The sequence below is a fragment of the Ciconia boyciana genome, chromosome 10 (assembly GCF_034638445.1).
Source record: "Ciconia boyciana chromosome 10, ASM3463844v1, whole genome shotgun sequence".
Classification (NCBI taxonomy): Eukaryota; Metazoa; Chordata; class Aves; order Ciconiiformes; family Ciconiidae; genus Ciconia; species Ciconia boyciana.
This window is the reverse complement of record NC_132943.1, coordinates 13812684-13834102: the sequence shown is the minus strand read 5'-3', so window position 1 is coordinate 13834102 and position 21419 is coordinate 13812684. Positions and strand designations below refer to the sequence as shown.

The window sequence follows — 21419 nt, the reverse complement described above, 5'->3', positions numbered from 1 at the left end:
ACTCATGTATTTGCGAGGGAACAACTGGCTTGCTGTAGTTCTTCCAGAGACGCTGGGCCTTTTCCAGCACCAGAGCTTGGCAGCTGCTGGGGGGTAGCTTCCATCCCCTGGAGCACTTGGTGACTGCCCCCCAGCCCCTCCATTCTGGTGGTTGTAGGGCACCTGTCTTGTTACAGGCATGGCCTAAAACTAATGGCAGAGTTGTGCAGAACAATATGTAACTCAACAGACACATGCAAGTGCCCTGGCAAATACTTAATGGATCGTTCCACCAGTTAACTCTCCAAGAAAGGAACTGAGAGCCAATTCAGTGCCTTCCAAATCACAGCTCTGTTAAAAAAATTAATACAGAGCACAGCTCTTCCTCTTGGCAGCTGTCCAGTTATTAATTTCAATGTATCAGCTGCATCTGAATGGGCTTGGGCTTCTGCCCACTATTTCTATTTATTTGTTTTCCATTCATCTCCACTAAAACTAAGACTCAAAACCTTCTAAAGAGAATGGAAAACAAACATGCTGAACCAGTACTGCTGCCGGTATACAACTGGCAGAAATAACTGCACTTTCTCCTCCTCTGCAGTGAGGTAAGTTCTAACACTTAAGACTCTGGGCCTCTCACCTAAAAAAACAGCACTAGCTGCAGCCATGAGCTCTTCTTGCTTTCTGGGCACATCAGTAAGCAGCAGCCTTCAGCCCTTGACTGTAGGTTTTTAGTGTGTACCAGGTCACAGTGACTGCAGAGGCCCTGTGCCGGAGACCTTTCTGGATTAAACAGCATCTGCATGGTTTAAGAAGACAGAGCTGATGGTCCAGATGGTCACATTGAGGCTGCAATCCCATATAACAGTTTGGACTGTGCCCATGTTACAATGCACTGTGCTGGCTGTGGAAAGAACTGCATGCTTTTAAAGGAAAACACATACAATCCAAGAATATTAGCATTTTTTTCCTCCCCTTGCTTTTTCCCTTGTTGCTATCAAGAGACTGGTGGAGGTTCCTCAGGACAAGCTTTGCCTGTGCCAACTGGAGTTAGTTGTTCTACCCTGCCGTAAGCACCCAGCCGGCCTAGTGCTTGCTTGACTTCTTACTGATGTATCGGTTTATTCTGAACCCATCTTTATCTCAAAGCACATCACCTGATAAAATGTTTTGCTATAAAAGCCCAGGCTTTTACAATGGCGTGATTCTTTACGCATCCGAGTGTGAATAAGAACTGAAAAGCCAAAGGTTATGAACTTACTTTTAAAGTGATACAGATTACAAAATACCCTCATTTACAACTACAGTATTTAAATCCTATTTGCAACAGCACAATCAATAGTATCTACTGTTGATGTACAGGAAGAGATTCTTAATAAGTAAAATGCACTAAAATAAGGCTTTGGTCTTTTTCAGTGCTTTGTCTTACAATTCAAGTGTTTTCCTTCCTTAAAAACACACGCAAGTGAATGCATAGTGCAAGGTATGAGTCTGGTTGAGTAAGAAATTCTTCTGCCTGTTACCTAAAAGGATTTCCTTCCACCAATAGATAGAGTTCCCAGTTCTGCATTTAGAGCATCATCAGGAATGACATCATCCTCCACAAACTCATCTCCAAGCCTCTTCCACCATGGCCAGCGAGTGTATTTCAGCATAGTGTTGTGGGATTGTCTTGCCTTGGTAGCTACAGGGATTGATCGACTCATAAAGACATCAAGATCTTTTTCTGTGGTCTCTGCTAACCCTGGAGCATCTGCAAGAACAAGGAGAACAGTTTTTTTGTATTTTCTTTTTTATGCTGCGGTTTTACGAGTATTTCAAACAAAAAAGGAAGGAGCACTACCCTCCCACTTCCCACTGTCCTAGGTCACTCCTTTCCCCATGCTGGCATTACAATTTTATGGCTGCATGATAAACCTGATTGGAGAAGCAATCCAAATTAAGGCTAATCTGAAAAAATAAATACATAATGGGGGAGGGAGAAGGGGGCAAAGCAGGACTACTTCATTCAGGTGCAGTGGTGGCATCCACCCAAATGACTTCTTGTGAAACTATGAACTAACAGAAAGAGGATCTCCTGGTTGCTGCTGCTGGATCAGTGCTCCTGGCGCAGGGTGACATCAGTGGAGTGTTTCCACCTCTCTGGCGCAGCAGCACTACGTATTCCCTGCCTGGGGGACCCAGCACAGTGTAAGAGTGTGCTACCGATTTGCCTGGTCAGGGAACGATGAGCTGCAGTGACACAGCACGTGACAGACTAAGTAATGGAATTCAGAAACTTGCTGAATTTTGTCCTGCTTGGGTGCTCTCTGGTGGCTGCAGTTTGCTATTCTTGCTCTTTCGCTCCAGGCTACTTGTCTGGAATTAAGATAGCCCAATAGTGAATTCCGTTTCAAATAAAGCCAGGCCAGAGAAAATGAAAACATGACTCGGAATTCATAGCTCAAAGATTTCCCGCTTTATCTGGAAGAGGTGAGAGCACTTCAACCAGTAGCTTACTTACAACACAAGAAAACAGAACAAAGCAAAACAAATGTAGAGGAAGAGGTTGTGTGAGATCCCCTTAGACATTTTAATACCTTTTACAGGGCCATTGCTTTTCTTGTGAACATATCAGAGACTTCTAGCAGAAGAATAATCTGCTCCTTGAACAGCAGGTGTATATACTTAACATATAGCAACACCTGGATAATCTCTAACAAAGCCTGAATCTCAAGATAAAGGTGTATGGCAAAGGAAGAAAGATATTTCAGTTTTGAAATGAGGCTTTACCATGGTTCCCTCTATTTTTCTCTCTAAATTAGTTTAATCCAAACGGTAATCAAAACTATAACCAGAGCAGTCACATACTCATTAGCAGCTCCACATCAGTGTTGACCTGAGCCAGTAATGTCTCTCTCCGCTGCACTGCTCTCTGATCCAGTCTGCTCCTCAACAGGAACTGTGCCAGCTTTTCCTGGGCCTGCATATGTAATTCTTTACTCATTTCTTCTGACATTTGGGAAGCCTGGAGGAAAATAACCGTTTATTACCATTAGGAGCTGGTTATTTTAAATCTTTTGGGGGCAAAATAATGTCCAAACAAGGAATGCAAATGCTGTTCTTAACTTAATAATTTTGCTTCCTCTGCAGCTCTCTCCAAAACTATCCATCATCAAGTATATAAACTTTCCAATTACAGTTTGCTCTGACCCTTTTTATTAAATTAATGGTTAAAATCCCCAATATCCTAGTACCTTGCTCTCAAACAAGCAGGGTTAATATATGCATACCTCACATGGATTATCTTGATTAGAATTTATGAAGCTGAATATATTTCATCCCTACAGTATTTTATGTTGCATCATTAATGTGAATTATTAAATGACTAAGAAACAGACCGGATGCAATTTGATGTAGTCATCCACCTTCTGCTGCAAAGCTAGTCTCTGCTCATCAGTCAGTCCCTTGGGATTTTTCCAAGGAGAGAGAGGTCTCCTCCTTCTTCGTTTTTCCAAGAATTTACAAGCCTTTGTAAAGAACATATGAGAATATGACAATCACAGACAGGAAGTTTGTCTTCTCGCTTTGTTTGTAACCAATCAGTGAAAGAAAAATGTTTCGGTACTGCATCTGTTAAAGCATAAATTCAGCTATGATGCTAAAAAGACAACATACAACGGTCAGCATGAATACTAATTAGTAAGTAAGAACACTCATAATAAATTAGTGACTCATCTGTAGTGTGGTGAAATTCCAACCTTAGGTTTCAAAGTGGCAGCTGTTATATTTTAGCTACAAGACTGAATCAGGCTTTGTACCCTATGCAAGGTTTAACCTGTCTAAGCAACTTGTGGCTCTAGACTATCATGCTCTGAATAATTTTTTGATAAATTACGGCTACATCGACAGTAAGACAATAAACAGAGCTTTTTGAGGCATCACAATAATCCATTCAGTCCTATCTAATGTTAGAACAAAGTATATATACTTACTGCTCTCTGAATGATGACAGCTGCTTTATATTCCTTAAGAGATTGTCTCTGTTGATGAAAATTTCTTCTTGCTCTATACCCTCGCCAGAATCTCTGGATAGTTAATGCTGATTTCCCTTCCAATTCCTCCATGTACTTATTTACCTGACCTACAAATGTAACAAAAATCCAGTTCTAAGACTGTGGGTTTGGATCTCTTAACAATTTGCATTTTTAATCCTCAAACTAGATAGTACCAAAAAATCTTGGGTGCTATCAGTTAAAAACCCCTCTTCATCCAAGGTCCGCTAGCTGTGGGCCGTGCCTTGGAGACTTGTAGCTGCAATGGAGCTTTGTAACACAAGAAAACTGGGTCTCCCTTTCTCCTGCACCATTTTGAAGGCAGCAGATCTTGATCAGTAGTTACTGAGCCCTTGTAGAATTAGTATGTTCTCTGTCAGATAATTGGGTCAGGAGAAAAGACAGTAAGACTACAGTGCAAACAGACATGCAAGATTAGGAATATATTTGGGGAAACTGTTCTTAAGGAGACCCAGACAGTTTAATCTTCTGATATAGTTTAATATAAATCATACTGGCATGGATTATTTCCAGTAAGGCCAGCTGTCGTTCATGGAAGAGTCTCATGGCCTTCTGTCTCTGAAGTTGCATTTGCAGTTTTAGAGCCTCATCTTCCTTCTGTTTTTTTAAATGCTGCAGCTCCTGTTCCCGTTTAGCTCTGCAATACACAAATACATTAACGAGTAGCTTAAGTTGTACATTTCTTAAAAGCATCTCTCTTTCTCTTTGTGTTAAATGGTCCAGCATCAAGGGAGGAAATCCACAAAATAATCTGCCATCCCAGCTGTTGGCTGCAGGACCACACCAAGCAACGAGAAATTACCTGCAAGCTAACAAATTACCACACTACCTATAGCCACAAAAAATTCTGACACTCAATCTGGTGTCAAATCAAAGGATATATTTTTACTTAGGATAAAGTTCTAAGGACCCTGAAGGGAATGATGCTCTGTGTGGGACATTCACAGCCAGCATGAACTAGAACAACAATTTTGATTCCATCATCTGGGGAAGAGGTAAAGCAACATTAGCCATCTGTTCCAGTATGCACCTTTTCTAGTGCATCCATCGGCATGCATGGCACCTGCTTTCCATAATACAATTATTTTTGTACCGACTGCAAGAGTAGATCAGAATGTTGACTGTTAAGACTCACTTCTTAAATTTGGAGGGATTTTTTTTCTCCAGGAAATACAGACTGACACATTTTCTCCATCAACTTTGTTAACAGAGCACTAGGAAAGAATTTTCTTGCAAATTCTTCCTGATCGGTACTAGTTGTTGTAATTCGATGTTAGGATGTTGCCCCGCTGTGCTTGGCATTGGAAAAGCCCCAGCAGATGTTTCACAGATAAGACAACTGAAAACTCTGTAACTGGCCCTGGAGTGTTTAAGCTAATAGCAGCCTGGGTATCAATTATATATACACTAACATATTAATATAGAGACTAATATATTAATACTAAATATACTGACGTATTGATACTAATAATTACTGAGACCACTTCGACACAGTCTCAGTGAAGCATGAGGAGCTGTGAGCTAGACTCCTCCTCCCTTCACTACCCCTTCTCGTCCCAATGCACCTGACCTCATTAGCAGCTTAACACTTGAGACTTTATGAGTTTACCCCACAATGAGGTAATTACGTGACTCCTTCTCTTCTCCTATTGCAGCAAAATCATTTGCCCTGTCAGGACCTGAGTTCTGCTCTCCTCTAGCACTTTTCCAAGGACAATGAAAGGAGCACCTTAAGCTCTAGGAAAGAGAACAAACGGACAGAGCACAGGCATAAGGGGTGCCAGAAAGGGGAAAAAAAGGCCGTAGACTAGAACTAGTGTACAGCAATTTTGGTATTGCTGCATGTCACATACCTTTAGACTCACAGTGCTATTGAGTTATTTGTGTTTCCCATGGCTAGTATAAATTGAGTTGTAATTTTTCCACCAACCATGCTTTCTCCTCAGTCTCCATAACTGGGTGGGGAAAGATGGGATGCAAGCTATCATGTAAGAGATGCTCTGCATTTAAAGATCTGGCCCTAACTGATAAAACAGCCTCCAACATGATCTGAGAGACCATAATCCTTTTATGACAGTAATGCAGACTTGAAGTGTGCCCACACATCTACCTACAGAGACAGACTATGATATATGTGATTACATCAAAATAGTCTCAAGGAAACTAGAGGTTTTCAGCCCACACATTTCTGCAAATTAGAGCTGTAAATCTTTGCATTTTTAATCCAGGCAGGCACATATTATACTTCTAAGCAGAATGATGTCACAGGATCAAACAGGACTTTTGATGACATTTTCTTGATAAAGCTATTAATAATTTTGCCTAGAAATTTTTATCAGCTGCACTAGGTGCAAAACTACAAGAATGTTTCATGAACTTCTCAGATGCACATCTGTGAAACGACCAATAGTGCCTGTTAGGTATTTAAATGTTTCTTTGATACTGATTCTTTCCCATGGAGACTGCAAAACACATGTTCTTCTTCATTCTCTGTTCCTCCTAATGATAAGACGTATTTGTTTGCACAAGACCACACTGTGACAGGGAAATGCCTCTGAACAGAAGCAAAATACACTCAGAGTAAGATCCAAGCTTCCTTCAGCAGTTTGTGGCACAGATCAGCCTCCCTCTGATCATCTCTTTATATATACATATATAATGGTTTGATTTTTGACACATGATTAATACAAATTATTGCCACTGTAACAGTTCTACAATTAGCTATGTAACAGTAACTTCAAGGAGAGATTACAGGCTTTAATATTCACCAAGGAGACATTTCTGAAACCACAGAGTTTCAGAAGTTTATAACTTGCAGAGTTTAAGATCTTCCACTGCAGCTGCAGGTGAGCCAAGTTTGGAGTTTCAACCTCAGCAGTATTTAACCACACTTGTTCTAAAATAAATCTGTGAATATAGCCAAACCCTGACTGTTAAAAATTCAAAAGTCCTCTTGAAAGTTTTTCTAAAGTCATGCTTACAGTATTCCAAACACTATTTTTCAGCATAACACTAACTGCAGCTTTGACCTACACAGAAAAAACCCAACACTGGAGCTGTACAGTTACTATATTGTACTCAGGACATTAGGACTGACTGAGCCATGAAAACGCAACTGCGAGAATATTAATACATTTCCATTCCTCTCAATATTAAACAAACACATTCAAAAGTCCATTTCAATGACTCAAGAACTACTTAAGAGGCATGCACTAATGCTTACAATACTGAAAATATGACACAGGAAAGTCAAGTAGCTTGTTGATTGCTGATAGCCTTGCCACCCTTTCCCTTCTGCTTTACCATGTTATGTCTTAGACCATCATCCAAGTTTTCTGGGCTATGATTTTGGCTTGCACGTTTACAAGGTGCCCGATGAGGGCAGGAATATTGTCTCAAAGGGTATGGTGGAATAAAAAGGAGTGACAAGGATGTCATTCTTGGTGTTTCAGCCAAGTTGGCCCTCAACAGACACACTGCTTCCCCCTGCAAATCTTCCAGAATGTAGATAGACATTACACCCTAGATAGTCCAATATCTTCTTAATGCCAGTGTAGATGACAAATCGTAACTGTCTGCTTGCTAACACCTTGATCATAATGCAATGTGATTTGACTAATTGATGTCTAAGATCTAGTTTTGACACGGTAGCACTCAAGATGTGCAAAAAAAGGTTGAAAAAAGCTGCTGTGGAGTCTGAACTTGATTTAGATCCCTTAACCTATGTTAAACTCACACTAAGTTTCTCAAAAGAGTTAGCCTAACATGTGCTAACATTACTGCTGAAATCCTACTTCAAGAAAGACAAGCATTATTTATGTAGCTTCATTCTTCTGTGGTGCTCCAAGTCAGAGGATACTATTTCTAGGTCATTGAAGTGACTCCACTTCTGAGAGTCAAAGATTTCAAATATTAATGAAGAACAAGGTCTTGCAAGCACTATGGTCCTTGGTTTCTGTAGCACTCTGGCATGGCAGAGTGGAAACTCCAGGACAGCTCCACATCCAATTTATGGTGGAATTTTGTGTCAAGCTAACTGTGAACCAATTAACTGTCCTACCACCAGTACATCATCTTCTAGTGCTATTTAGTGCAATCCCATGCTACAGTGGGCCACACTTTTAGTTTTCCATATGCCATACATTTTTTCACTGAAAACATATAAAAGCATCATAGAAGTAAGTTTTTTCATGGAGAAGTTTGGCAGCTGGGAACGGGACAGTTGGAGCTTTTGGCACCAGAAGTGGCAGTTTGGTACTGCTGGAAAAGCACATTGTTTGGATGTTTCTGCTAAAAGAATCTGTAGTGAAACAGCTCATATTGGCATTACATTACCTTTATGTTTCAGAAGTAACAGCTGACTGGAAAAAGGCATCTTCAAGATCAAGGAACTCTTGGTCAGCCCAAACTTATGCCCTGGGACATGGGAACAAATCCTCAGGGAAGCTATTTCCAGGAAGGACAGGAAGCGAATGGGAATAGCCAGCATAGACTTATCACAGGCAGATCACATTTGACCAGCCTGATTGCCTTCTGTGATGAGATGACTGGCTCTGAGCACAAGGGGAGAGCAGTGGATGTCATTTTCCTTGACTTTATCAAGTCTGTCATCACAGTCTCCCATGCAGGGCAGGGCTGACACTCAGAGGAACCTCCACAAACACAGAAAATGGGTCAACAGAAACCACATGAAGTTCAAATGGGAAGGTCTACACCTGGTACAAAATAACCTCATGAAACCAGGACAGGTTGGGCACTGACTACCTGGTCAGCAGCTCCAGTAAAAAGAACCTGGGGTTCCTGGTGGGTGACAAGTTGAACACAAGCCAGTAGCATGCCCTTGCAGTAACAAAGGCTAGTTGCATTGTGAGCTGCACTAGCAAAAGCAGAGGCAGCAGGTCAAGGAAGATTATTATCTCACTTTACTCGGCACTCTTGAGGACACACCTGGAATATTGGCCATACTCTACTGGGCCCCCCAGTAGAAGACAGATACGGACAAACTGAAGGGATAGAGACTGTTCAGACAGGGACAATTAGGGCTATGGAGTGTATGATATAGAAAGATAGGTGAAGAAATGGGTTTGTTTAGGCTAAAGGAAGGGATATCTAATTTCTGTCTTCCACTACTTAAAAGAAGGCAAGACAGAGCCAGACTCTTAGAGATGCAGAGAAAAAGGACAAGAGGCAGTGGTAAAGAGCTCCAACAAGGAAATTCCCACTGGCTGCAATGGAAGAATTCTTCACAAGGCAAGTCATGCAGCACCAGGACAGGGACCAAGTGAGATGGTGGAGTCTCCATCCTTGGAGACCTCCAGAACTGGATACAGCCGCGAGCAGCCGGATCCCATTTTGAGGCTGGCCCTACTTCAAGTAGGAGATTGGATTAAATGACCTAAATTTTTCCTGTGACTCTGTGACCCAACAAAAACCAAACCAAACCAAACCAAACCTTCTTACTAGATTCTTCTCTTTAGTGCTTTTACAAAACATACTGTTTACCTGAAGCTTCTCTGTAACGTGGTCACTGCTTGGGGCAGTTTTTTCAGCCTTTTCCTTGTCTGAAATCCCCTCCACATAGCCTGGATTATACAAGCTGCTTGATGCCGCCTCTGAAATTAATAAAGCAGTTGGTAGAATATTTTCCCTGCATATAAAACCACTTTATTACTGCTTGCATATTTGGAACAATCTCAGCATTTGGCCAAAACACATCAGTTTTCAGATACATCAAAATTCAGTATTTGTAACAGCTTGGGGAATTTAAGGTCCTATAAGATGGTTATTATCATGACACCTGTACTTGCTCCAAAGGCAGCTAATCTGATCATCTGGATCGATGCTCTCTGTGGTAAAAAAATGAATCTACATGACAAATATAAAATATATATTAGCTGCATTAATCAATGTTAGAAATTTGGATTTAAAACACCTAAAGCACTTGATATTTCAAATGGTGATTCAAAATACCTACACTAGAGAGGACAGAAAGACAAGTTTGAAGAATTAGTAGCAGGAAAAAAGTTACATTTGCAGTAGGATCAGAAGTAACTGAAATGCAACAAACATGAAAAAATAAATCAGTTCTATTCTTAAATGAAATAAAAAAACCCCAAAAACCCAAAAACAAACCAACACAAAACACCCTGCTCTGTTGAAGATGAAAGCAGGTCTCTACAAACATAACTCTGATTTCCTTTAAAGTATTGTCTCAAGAAACCTTGCATGTAAAATTTTGGTAAGAAGTTAATAAAACACACATTGTCTCTTTTATTGGGAACACAGCCCAGAAGGTGTTCTTACTGAACATTTTCTCTATATGACTTAATTCTATGAGAATGCTGCCTAGAATTCAGAGATCTAAATTTGTAATACTGATGTGAGAAAAGCAGATACAGTTATTTTTGTTTTGTAGTTAGCAAAACTAATTGTTTTTTTCCCCTATGGTTGTACAGAAATCTACGGTGAATCTGCAACAGAAAGTCAATCTCTTGAGTCACAGTCCCGTACCTTAATCACTGTACAATTCTTAATGTCCTCAAAAATGATGGAGGAAAAAAATATTAATAAATAGGAAATTTAAAAATCCTTTAATACAGTGAAAAAATAACACAGGCTTTGAAAAGAGTCACCAAAGTGATAGAGTAAATCCATTCTAAACATATATAAACTGCATGTAACTAGGATTTCACATACGAAAGTCTCATTAAACTTCAGCACCTGCATTTCTCCTTTTCCATTGGATTGTTCCAAGTACAGCAGGTCCAAGAGTTGATTGAGATCCCTGTCAAATCCTTTGCCAGTCCACTGTTTACTTAAAAGCCCTTTTAATCCTAAAAGAGAGAGCAGAAGCATGTGATACTGCTAAGGTGAACTTTTCTTTTCAGGATTTCAAACTAACAATTTTCAAGTCAAAAAATCAAATCTGATTCTATGTGCAAAGGAACACTAGAGCTGAACACCATCAGCCATCTTTGAATTTCAACGTAGAATATTATCAATTAATATCTAGTGCTCCAACCATCACAGAGAAGTATTATACAGTGACTGTAATTTTGTACGTCCAAGTCACTATCTATTGTGTCTACATAACTGGCAGTTAAATGTACTTTCAGTGTCTTATCAGTAAGTCATTGTAAGGTACTAAAAGGATGTAAGGCACCATGCAAGTGCTAGGCTTTATTAGCACTGCTTTCATATTTTTCATAATAAAATTTATTTATTTATAACTGGAATTCTTTGATGTCTTATCTGTATAGCATAGTCTAACTGTGAGCACATGTGCATCCAATCCCCGAGACAAAATAGCTTTTTAGGCTCGCAGTAGCTAAAAAGCACACTTGTGCTCCCCCCACAACACACACACACTCCCTGTGCTGTGCACAGGACACAAGTATACAGTAACACATACTTTTTCGCTTTGTATCGGACAAATCCCAGAGCTTGAGAGTTCTGCAGGGAGTTGGAGGGAAAAGGAAGGAGGGCAGGAAGTAGACATGTGTTTGGATAGCCTCCTGAAGAACTGCAGATTCAAGTAACTTTTTCATCTTCAAATCATTGTCCATAAGCATATTCATATGCTGGGCAACTCCAACACTCATATATACTTACAGGATCTGGATATGGAGCACAAAGTCCTTCGTGCAAACAGAAATGGCACCTCTGTTCTATCACACATGCACTATTTTGGAAAGATGATGACAGTTAAACACTTCAGGAGAGAGACAGGTGAGACTCCAAATGGAGTCAGTGAGTGCTCTAAGGCTGCCTGAGCTCTGCAAAAGCACATAGCCTGGCTACACAAGGCAGTTCCCTCACAGAAGTCCTGTGGGTCTGACGCAACCATTTGCCAGTTTCTGTACAGACTACACAGCCATATGCACCTTTCGGCTACTGACAGGGAGTACCTCAAGTGTGCCTCTCAGATGTGTCAACCCATGCAGACAAAAAGACCAGGCCCTCCTGGAAACCTGATGTAAAGACTGTGCTAGTCCTGCAGATGTGAGGTTCAGGTGATGTCCTCACCTCCAGCAGGCTGCCTTTACTGACAGAAAGCTTACAATGAAGTACCTCGTACTGGCAACAGCTCTGAGCCACTGTGAAGCCAAGTTACTTCAATGAGATGGCCAGATGGTGGAAATGCTGTAATGCTTTCTTTGTTGCTGCTGTTCCTCAAACTATCTAAAGGATTCCAAAGCCTGAGTGAAAACTCACATACGGACTCAAACTTAAAAAAAAAAAAAAGAGGAAAAAAGTGATTTTTTTTTTTCTTAGTGGAAACAGGAAGCATGTACAGAAGAGAGATGAAGTCTCTAAATGACTGTGGCATATTGTGATTCTAGAACAAAATAAAGCATAATCCTTTGATGGAGACTTGCACCTCTTCAGACAAGCCAGCATTCTACAGGTGGGATGATCAGACCATCACAGCAGCTTCACAAGAATCTGCAATGTGATACTAGCCTTAGGCACATTATACTTCATTTCATACCAAACGGAAGCCCTCCTCTCTCAATTCTGTAGGCAAAAGGGTGGCAAAGCTGCCCATCTAGTCCAGAAATTTATCTGGCTCGTACTGCCTAGTAAGTAGTCAGCACAAGCATAAAAAAAGGGAATTGGACCTTTTTGTCTAGCATACCCACTTCTTACTGTCCCTGTACCCAAAGGACTGAGGCTGCTCACAAGTAGTTTTGACCATCAATAACATCCAGAATATAAAAGACCTGACAAACATCAAAGCCTCTTTCTTAGTCTCCATGGGCATGACAGAGGACAAAGGAGTTTCCTGGAGCTCCCTGCTAGGCTAGAGTCAGAAACATTAAATGGGACACCTCATTAAATAATGAATAACATATAGCAAATTATATGCATACTCAGCCTCCTCATCTAAAGGCATCATGACAAAATGATAAACTCATTTCATGAATTCTTGGAAAGAGTTCATTCCAATCACTTGGATAGCAAAAGACAGTCAGCTCCCCAGTAACAGAACGGCACCTATCAGATGAGCAGACCTGTAACAGCCAGGGTCAGAAGTTGGCTTTAAGTAAAACTTCATGCTTCTGGATTAGTGAGCCTTAGCACACTGGCAGATGTCTGACACACGGCTCTTACTGTGGCAGTACAGGCACCCTGCTACTAGGATCTCTCAATATCAACCCGCACAAGAAAAAAGATGCAGAATATCACAGGGAAAGAAGTAAAGCCCATCAGGTTGGAAGCGACAAACAGCAGCTTTAAGAGACAAGTTGCTACATGCAGAGTCCTCAATACACAGAAGAAAATAAATCTAAGAAACAGAAAGAGGCGCGGCACCTTAAACTACAAGGAAAATGAACAGAAGAGAAGGAAAAGAAACCCAACACAGCACTGCAGTTTCCATCTGTATTGGACAGTTACTGAACCGAGATGGGAAACCTCCATCTTTGTATTTTTACAGTGAATGTAAGAGGCCAAGTGATTGGTCCCATGCATGTTTACAAACCTTTGTAGCGAGCTGCGAGTAACTTCACAAGCTGCTTGCAAAATTTTGCCACCAACAACAGCAGTTTTGTAGCAGCATTTCCTATGACAGGATTGGTGGTAGATGAAAGCTTATAAACAAGTTCATCCAAAACAGAGTGAAGGGTCTCTTCATCAACCTGAAGCAAGACAGAACTTTAAAAAGAAAAAGAAACAAAAAAAAGGCGGGGGGGGGGGGGAACAACAGAATTGAAGTGTTAATTACAAACTATGAGCTTTTTAATAGTGACTTATTTTTAGATATGTCAAGCATTCAGCAAGCTAACGTACCCAGCTAGCTGGACCAGCAATCTGATCCAGGCAGTACTACTGTTTCAATCAACCGATACCCATTCCCTCAATTTAACAGCAAGATAAAGAAAATAACTATTTTTTCTATTTCTACAATGAAGACCAGGGGAAAAAAAACCAAAACACAACAATTCTTGTATATGAAGAAGTTCTATTTTACCAAGCAGTAATGAACTGAGTTTTAAATTTAAAATTCAGAAAAATCAATGATATGAAACAACTAACCTATTGACCCTCAAAATATTGTGTAAAAGAGACATCATTATAATTGCAGTTTCAACATCATCTGTTGTTAACAACTGCAGGAAGTGATCATTTTGCAGTACTGCAAAAGAACAAAAACAAGCAAACAAGAAATCACAAAATCAGAACCAGTCTTGAAAATACTATAAAACAAATAAACTTCATTATGGAACATAAGCCATAGCAAGTAAAACCAGATACTGTTTCTGGAACAAACTCCCTCTTTTATAATTTTTACACTGAAACTTACTGGAATGAGTAAATTACTTCAACATCCAAAAAACATGTTAAGGCCTGTTTTTCTGCCTTTGGATATCCCTCAGGCGCTAGCGTTGCAATGGAATAAAAACTTTAAAAGCTTCTGTGTTACACTAGTAACAGTTTCTTATTACAACAGTGGAATTATGACTAGGGCAACAACACCTGGAAAAGATAAGGACTTCAACCTTGACAGTTTGTTACACCAGGTTTATTTAATGCAAGTCCACTGATGTCATTAAAGCACCATCTTTTTTTATTCCAGTGTATCACTGTCTACATATTTAGTAATTTTTCTGGCCGTGTGTGTTTTTAGTTACACATCTTATGATCCTTAGGTTTTTGTTCTGTATTAGAAACAAAACCAAATTCTGGTTTTTAAAAAATCAGTGTGATTAACATTGGTTTAATAGAAAGCTTATTGTGGTCAGAAGTGTATAGTGAAGTTTGTTAGATATTTGCAAAATTTCCTGGCGTGGCAACAACTTCAGAAATCTGTTTTCAAGTCTATCCACTTTTCAGGGCCAGCAATGTACTCTGGTCAAATTTCTGCGTATGTTAATCACACCCAGGTGTGTGATCAACTGTATCTTATCAGAAAAAAATCTGATTTTTTTCAGGCATAGAATTACAAAGGGAAACTACAGGAAAACACTTTTAATGTTTGCCTCTGAAAGACTAGAAGGGGAACTCTTTAGTATTTCCCTTTAGTAGATCTTTTCTGTTTTAGATATTGCTGTTTCTGTTGAGTGGACTACTTTAAGAGATTGATTTAATATCTACTCCAATTTAGAAAACTAAGTGGAGATTAGCTTAAGAGTGATTCTTGATACCTGTAGTTGCCATAAATAAATTTTCAGGTGTTTTATGGGTTTACTTTTCCCTTACCGCATGCTGCTAGTCGAATATGCCCACCGAACAGCCAGCAGATGGCATCAGTTACTGTTTGGAACCAGTGTAAAAAATTTTGTTTTTCTTCATCCTAAACAAAAGGGAAGTAGGTAAAAGCATGTGTACGTAGGTAAAAGCATGTGTATGTATCTTCACTGAGGACTTCAGCTTGATGTAGTGGGAAGGTTTGTACGCTTCAGGGATTTGGAGACCAAAACTCCATCAAATTCCCAAATGAGGTTGGTGAAACTGTAGGGACCAGTCAAAAAAAATAACTTGCGAGTCCTTCAAGGCCAGAGATCAATCAAGAAAATCTAAACATACTAAAAAAAGCATCCATTCCTGAAAACATCATAACAGGGAGAGAGAAGTCTTGTTTACTCCTTAAAAAATATTTGATAGCATAGGAGGGCTAAGAAGACAAATAATAGCTCAGTATCAATGCATCATAGATTTAATCCACAAAGTGTGAAATATATTATTTAAGATTAAAGCACAGGAAAAAAAGGGTACAAAGTGGCCAAGGACACAGTTAAAATGGAAAAGGTTCCTAAAAACTGGCATGGTGAGGCTTCAGAAGCACCTCCTAGTTGGAGCTCTGGGAGCAAACAGCAAAACACTATTAAGCTGAAGTTTGATCAGTTTCCCAAACAGACTGTGTTATGTGCTTGCCTGTGATAACACTGGACTGGAAAAAAAGACCAGGAAGAATCCAGGTTTTAATATGTCAATGCACATACACATGCACAGTCTAAAGTCTGTATTCCAGGTGTGAGCCACAGGCCACTGGAAATCTAAAATCTTGGTGCGTGGACAGCAAAGGGGCTTTTGGTAGTACTACATTGCTGACAAATGTTGTTATAAAGCACTTGGCCTGATATCTCCCACATTAATTGAGCCTCCACAAATTAAACTCTGGAAAGTCTTATTCCTAGATCTGTGCTGTAAGTCCCAGCCGCCAGTCATGGTTAACTTTGTATTTGGTTCTTACTGGCAACAAGAGATACAAAAATCACAGCAATAAGTTAAGCTGTAATATTATCTGTTCTGTGTTTTGGCAATACGTCAGTTTCTGAAAGCTATTTCAGTGCTTCCCGTGACTTCAAAGACTTGTGCAAAAAGCAAATGAGGGCAGAATAAACTACTAATCTCCACTGGTAGAGTGGGATTTCCAAAGTTCCACTGAGCAAGCACCAAGTCTGGGTGCCCAGTCACCTCTGAGACCACAAGGTTTAAAAGCCAAAGTACTAATTATAATGTAGACTGCATTTGCATTCAAAAGAAATCTTTGCCCACAAGCATGACTCAAGTAGCATGTAGGCTGAGACATAATAAGAAAGTGTGGGGGAAATTACATATTGCGGATAAGACTCAAGTCTCCTGAGATGTCATTCAGGAAGCTTCCTTGTCAAGCACTTAATGCACTTCTAAAGTAGTGAACTAACAGAAAATTCTCTACTGATACTTTCTGAGAATTGATTGTGTTTGTGGTGCCCAGCACAATACTCTGTAGGAAAACTTTGACTAAGTGCAAGAAGCCAGTGAGCCAAGAAACGAGATACTAAGGGGAAACGGGGATATTACAAGAAACTATCAGAATCCATAAGGTTGGTTATTTAAATTATTCGTGGGTTTCATTTGTTTTTTTTTTCCTTCTGATTCTGGAACTCAGAATGCTTCAAAAGCATGAGGGACTCTAGCTGGGAAAAACCCTTCCTCTCTTCAAAGAGGGAGAGAAATGTGAGAAAGTGTTCAAATCTACAAATTCTACAAAGTCTGCCTTTGGGGTTCCCAACACAGAGGTTCAGAAGCCTGCCGATTTTGCTGCAGAAATTGTATGGCAAAACAAACTTCAAAAAATCTGATTTAAAGTCTTAAGACTTCCTAAACCTTTTTTGTAAAGCTGAATAAAGCAGTGGGAACAGAGCCGTTACAAAGACTGAACTAATTATATGCAAAGTTAAAAAGACACTACTGTGACTGGGATGCTGCCTTTTGTAAGGCATTTTTTTCTATCATACTGCTCTAATTCTTCTGTCCTACTTATAATAGCATTCTTTCCCCCTGCCTTTAAAACTTGCAAAAAGTAGTAGACAAACTCTCTAAAGAAACCTACGGTAACAAACTAGCTTTGCACATGTAATGGACTGAATGCTCTACAATGACAGATTTCAGTTTCAAAGCTCCAAGGCATAAGAAAAACTACTGTAATTTCTGGAAAATAAATTTTCATAATACAGTGTCCCTAGAATAATATCCTACTTATACAATATGTAACCTTGGAAAGTTTACAGAGGTTCTCTGCTCTTTTAACTATGAAATTTAAATACCTTGACTGCTCGGATAAATCGTGCTTGCAAGCGTCTTCCCAAAAACAGCAGGTTGTCTATAGCTGAAGGAAGAAATTTCTTGTAAAATTCCTCAGGATCTTCTTTCACCTCTAGTCCTACACAACAATGACTGAAGGGGGGGGGGGGGAGGGAGGGAGGAAAAAAAAAATCAACCTGAATAGTCGAGGCCCTGTTTGAACAGCTTTGAATGGATGTCACATCATTAGAGAAGAAATGCTTCACTGGCATGGGACAATTCAACACTGAACAACAGTTAACTGCTGTGACTGGCTCCAAGGTAGCTGCCTCAAAAGGAAGAAGAATCACTGGCAGGCTGGAGACAGCAAGTATATTACTACTTATTATAGCATGTCTCAGTTTAAAACATGTCTCAGTTTAAAACAAGGCACTTCCTCCTTTAGCTTCATAGGATCTATTCAGGCTTGTTCCACATGCTAGGGAAGGGCTCTGATGGTCATAAAGAAAAAAAAACGTAAAAGAGGAAGGCAGACAAAAACCTGATAAAGGAAACCTGATGAAGGGGGTGCAGATCAGGCAACGAAAATATGTATAAGAAAATACTACTTACCACAAAATCTTCAGCAAGTCTGTCTACAACTTTCCTCTAACTGAGGAATACATGTGGGCTAGAAATCAGTTCTTCAGATCTCTGTTTTCTTATTTTACTCACCGCAAACATGTCGGTCATTTCTGGAAGACTTTTTAGAAGAAACTGCACGATTTACAACTGGGAAGTTTTTTAATTCTGTACTCCACACTGATACTAGTGCAACAAGAGTCTTCCTAATTTTTTATGAATTTTGCTTTCTGATGTCTTATCTAGGCTTTGTTAGCTTTTTGTGAATGCACACATGTAAAGCTTTGCTTACCAAAGCCCTTGGAAAGCAAATTCTAGGCATGAAGCTGAGATTCATCTGGTTACAAAAGGACATTTTTATAGCCAAAATAAATTTCAGTATTCTCTGCAAACTGAAATAGCTTATAGGGGATGATTTAAGTATCACACAACTCTGGTGATAAATCTTGCATCTCTTAGTGAAATTCCTGGCATTAAAAATTCATACTGCACCTATGGCATAAATAAGAGATGGTAGCCTAATTGCTTCATGCCTTAGAATTTTGCTCCCTAGTTAAGCCAAAATCAAGTACAATTTGGGGAAAATTTAAAACTTATTATTTTTCCTGACATTGAAAATTGAGATTGGATCACTGGGGATTTGAGTTTAAAGTTGTCTTATTTACTAGTTATGAATTAAACTTAATTATGCCATTCTCACAATATCACTACATCAAGCTATCTAGTCTGTATGAACTGTGTCCTCTATTATGTTTAAAATGTAAATAGATATTTAAAATAGGTATATTAAAGAGATATTTAAATAGAGTCAAGCCAAGCTGTGAGTCAGTCAGGCTGAAGATTTTTGCAAGATGAAATCTAAGTAAACAAACTTTTAAAAATAACTGCAATTCACAATTAGCAATTTCTGGGTAAGAACTGTGACACTGATGAGTACTGTTCACAAAAAAAGGTAAAGCCAACACAAAAACTGTTCCCACCAAACAGTTTACCCAGCTCAATGAAACACAATGTGAATGAATTAAACAGGACCAATTAGGCTATGCCTGACCCCTCTGCTCTTGACTGCTCCCTGCACTTTAACCCTGGCCTTTCCTGAACAACAAGCCTTGCTCTGGATGGGAGCCAATGTATTACAGCTTGAAAAGAAAAAGAGCAAGATGAAAGGCCAGAAAGAAAACAAGAAGAAAACTTCTTAGTGATTTTTTTTTTTTTTTACCTTAGTATCTCTGCTAGCTGGGCAGCAGCAGCCCAGCCTCCACGCAGTCGAGAGTGGTCTTGTCGAAGGACCAGCATGCAGTACTGAGTAAGACCATAATCGTATATATCTTGCTTAATTTTTTTGGATTCTTCACATCCCAAGGAAGCACTGTTTAAAATTCCTGTGGGAAGAAAGCAGGAGAGAGACAAAGAGGAGCATAAGACTCTGATGTGCAAGATTTTTTTTTCTTTTTACAAAACATAAGAGGAATATGTATACACACAGCCAGGATTAAGGTAATTCTAAGAGTGCCAACAGCAGCATAAAATATTTTGTCAGCATTTTTCACTCCTACAGCTACAATCCATTTCTTAGTTTATATGACAATTGGGAAGGATAACTAAACTTAGGTTTCCACGTTCTCATTACACATTTAGTAGTAAAACATACATTACCTGGGATATAGCCCATTTGTATGAATTTCCTAGGCCAGATAAAACCACAACCACTATGAAACATATAGCTTCCTTTTAATTACACCCCAATTTAGAACAGGACCTAACTTGTTTCTACTGTTTCTATGAGCAGTGGCTATGCGGCAAAAGGAAAGACAGGGGGAGTCACACAGGAGCTCGCAATTGCGTTTCTATGTTAAGACTTAAAAACTCAACACTGACGACCACTCCGGCTCTCTACCCAAAATCACTGTGAGAAATGATTTGACCCAGTGTAAGATCCTTGCCCACATCAGCAGGGGTCTTACAAACACGGTGACAGCTAAGAAGGAGAACAGACTTCCTCTCCATTTGCTCCCCAGCTCCTCCTCCTTATTGTTGACAAGCCAAATGCCACTCAATACCACTCTCAGGAAAAGCCATATGATCAACCTCACAGAGTTTCCAGCCCTGCCAGAAAAATTCAGAAAAACCTTCTGTATTTAAGGAGACAGAAGAAAGAAGGACTGTCCATACTTCACTACCTCATCCTTTTAGTTTAGAAACGGTATTAATTACCCTTTAACTTCAGAAGTAGTAGGGGGATGTCCTGTTCTCTGCTCTCAGTGACCTGAGCTGCTAAGGCCAGTACCCGGGGGTCCGCAGCTGCCAGCCCCGCGCTGAGCACGTTGGCCATAGGAAACAGGGGCCTGCAATACCATCGATTCAAGCCTCTTTCCCTTCTTAATTGTTTCGGTGCAGGCGTGGGGTCCTTAAGCCACTACTTCCATCAAACCTCCAGCTCCTGCACCAGCAGCTGGAAGCTGACGCTCCGCTCTGCGCCTCGGGCTGCGGGTCTCCCCCTGAGGAAGGAAACAAACATGGAGGAAACCCATCCACGCTCCCTCATGTCGCCTCTCGAGGCCGCGGGCAGCGGGACTGGCTCTGCCAGCAGCGCAGGGCTCCAGCAGGCCAGCCCGAGAGAGGCCCCACAGGGCGGGCAGCGTGAGAGGCCTCCCCGAGGGCTGCCAGCATCACCTCATCCGCGGGCGAGGGGAGGGGGAAGCGGCCGCGGAAGGGCGCTCCCCGCCAGCAGGGCGGCTAGGGACAGGTTCCCTCTCCCACCAGAATCACCTCAGTGCTCCCACGGCCTCCGCTAGTGGCGGTCCCGATGCCACGGGAACCCCCGGGACCGAGAACCCCACAAGCGGGACCGTCAGGGACGCTCTGAGGGAAGCCCCTTCCCCACACACACCGCCGACCGCTCTCACCGCCGCGCGGAGGCTGCCCCACTTCGGGGCGGGGGGGGGTGGGGGGTGGGAGGTGAAGACCAAACCCGCCGGCTCTAACCCGACCGCTCCCCCACACCCCCCTCCCCTCCCAGCTGTGTGGTCGCGGCCGCTCTCCACCAACCAGAGCTCTCCCCTGAAGGAGGAGGGTGTCATTTGCATATCCGCGTGCGGGCTGGAGCCGCCGACAGTTCCACTCGTGGAAATCTACAGAGGGCTGCCTCGCCGCCCAATCCAAGCCCACGCTGCCCGTGACGCGCCACTTGAAGGGGAGGGGCTCCGCCGGCAGCAACCTGTGGGAGCCCGGGTGGGCAGGGCCTACCCCCGG

The 21419-nt window shown here is 41.0% G+C and overlaps 1 protein-coding gene across 3 annotated transcripts; it reads right to left on the bottom strand.

Moving 5' to 3' along the window:
* Positions 1-433: 433 nt before the first annotated feature.
* IQCB1 (IQ motif containing B1) lies at positions 434-21350 on the bottom strand. Of its 3 annotated transcripts, none has more exons than XM_072875040.1 (14): positions 21216-21350; positions 20382-20665; positions 19387-19549; positions 17570-17699; positions 15237-15330; positions 14073-14172; positions 13519-13691; positions 10755-10867; positions 9537-9646; positions 4529-4671; positions 3954-4102; positions 3360-3488; positions 2830-2986; positions 434-1732 (listed from the first exon to the last, which is right to left on the bottom strand). In XM_072875040.1, exons 2-14 carry the CDS (start codon positions 20497-20499, stop codon positions 1503-1505), a joined length of 1809 nt encoding a protein of 602 aa, XP_072731141.1. In that variant the 5' UTR covers positions 20500-20665; positions 21216-21350; the 3' UTR covers positions 434-1502. The 3 variants fall into 3 exon arrangements, with proteins under 3 accessions (XP_072731141.1, XP_072731140.1, XP_072731142.1); XM_072875039.1 differs by lacking the exon at positions 21216-21350 and adding an exon at positions 20937-21139; XM_072875041.1 differs by lacking the exon at positions 21216-21350 and adding an exon at positions 21074-21106.
* Positions 21351-21419: the final 69 nt, after the last annotated feature.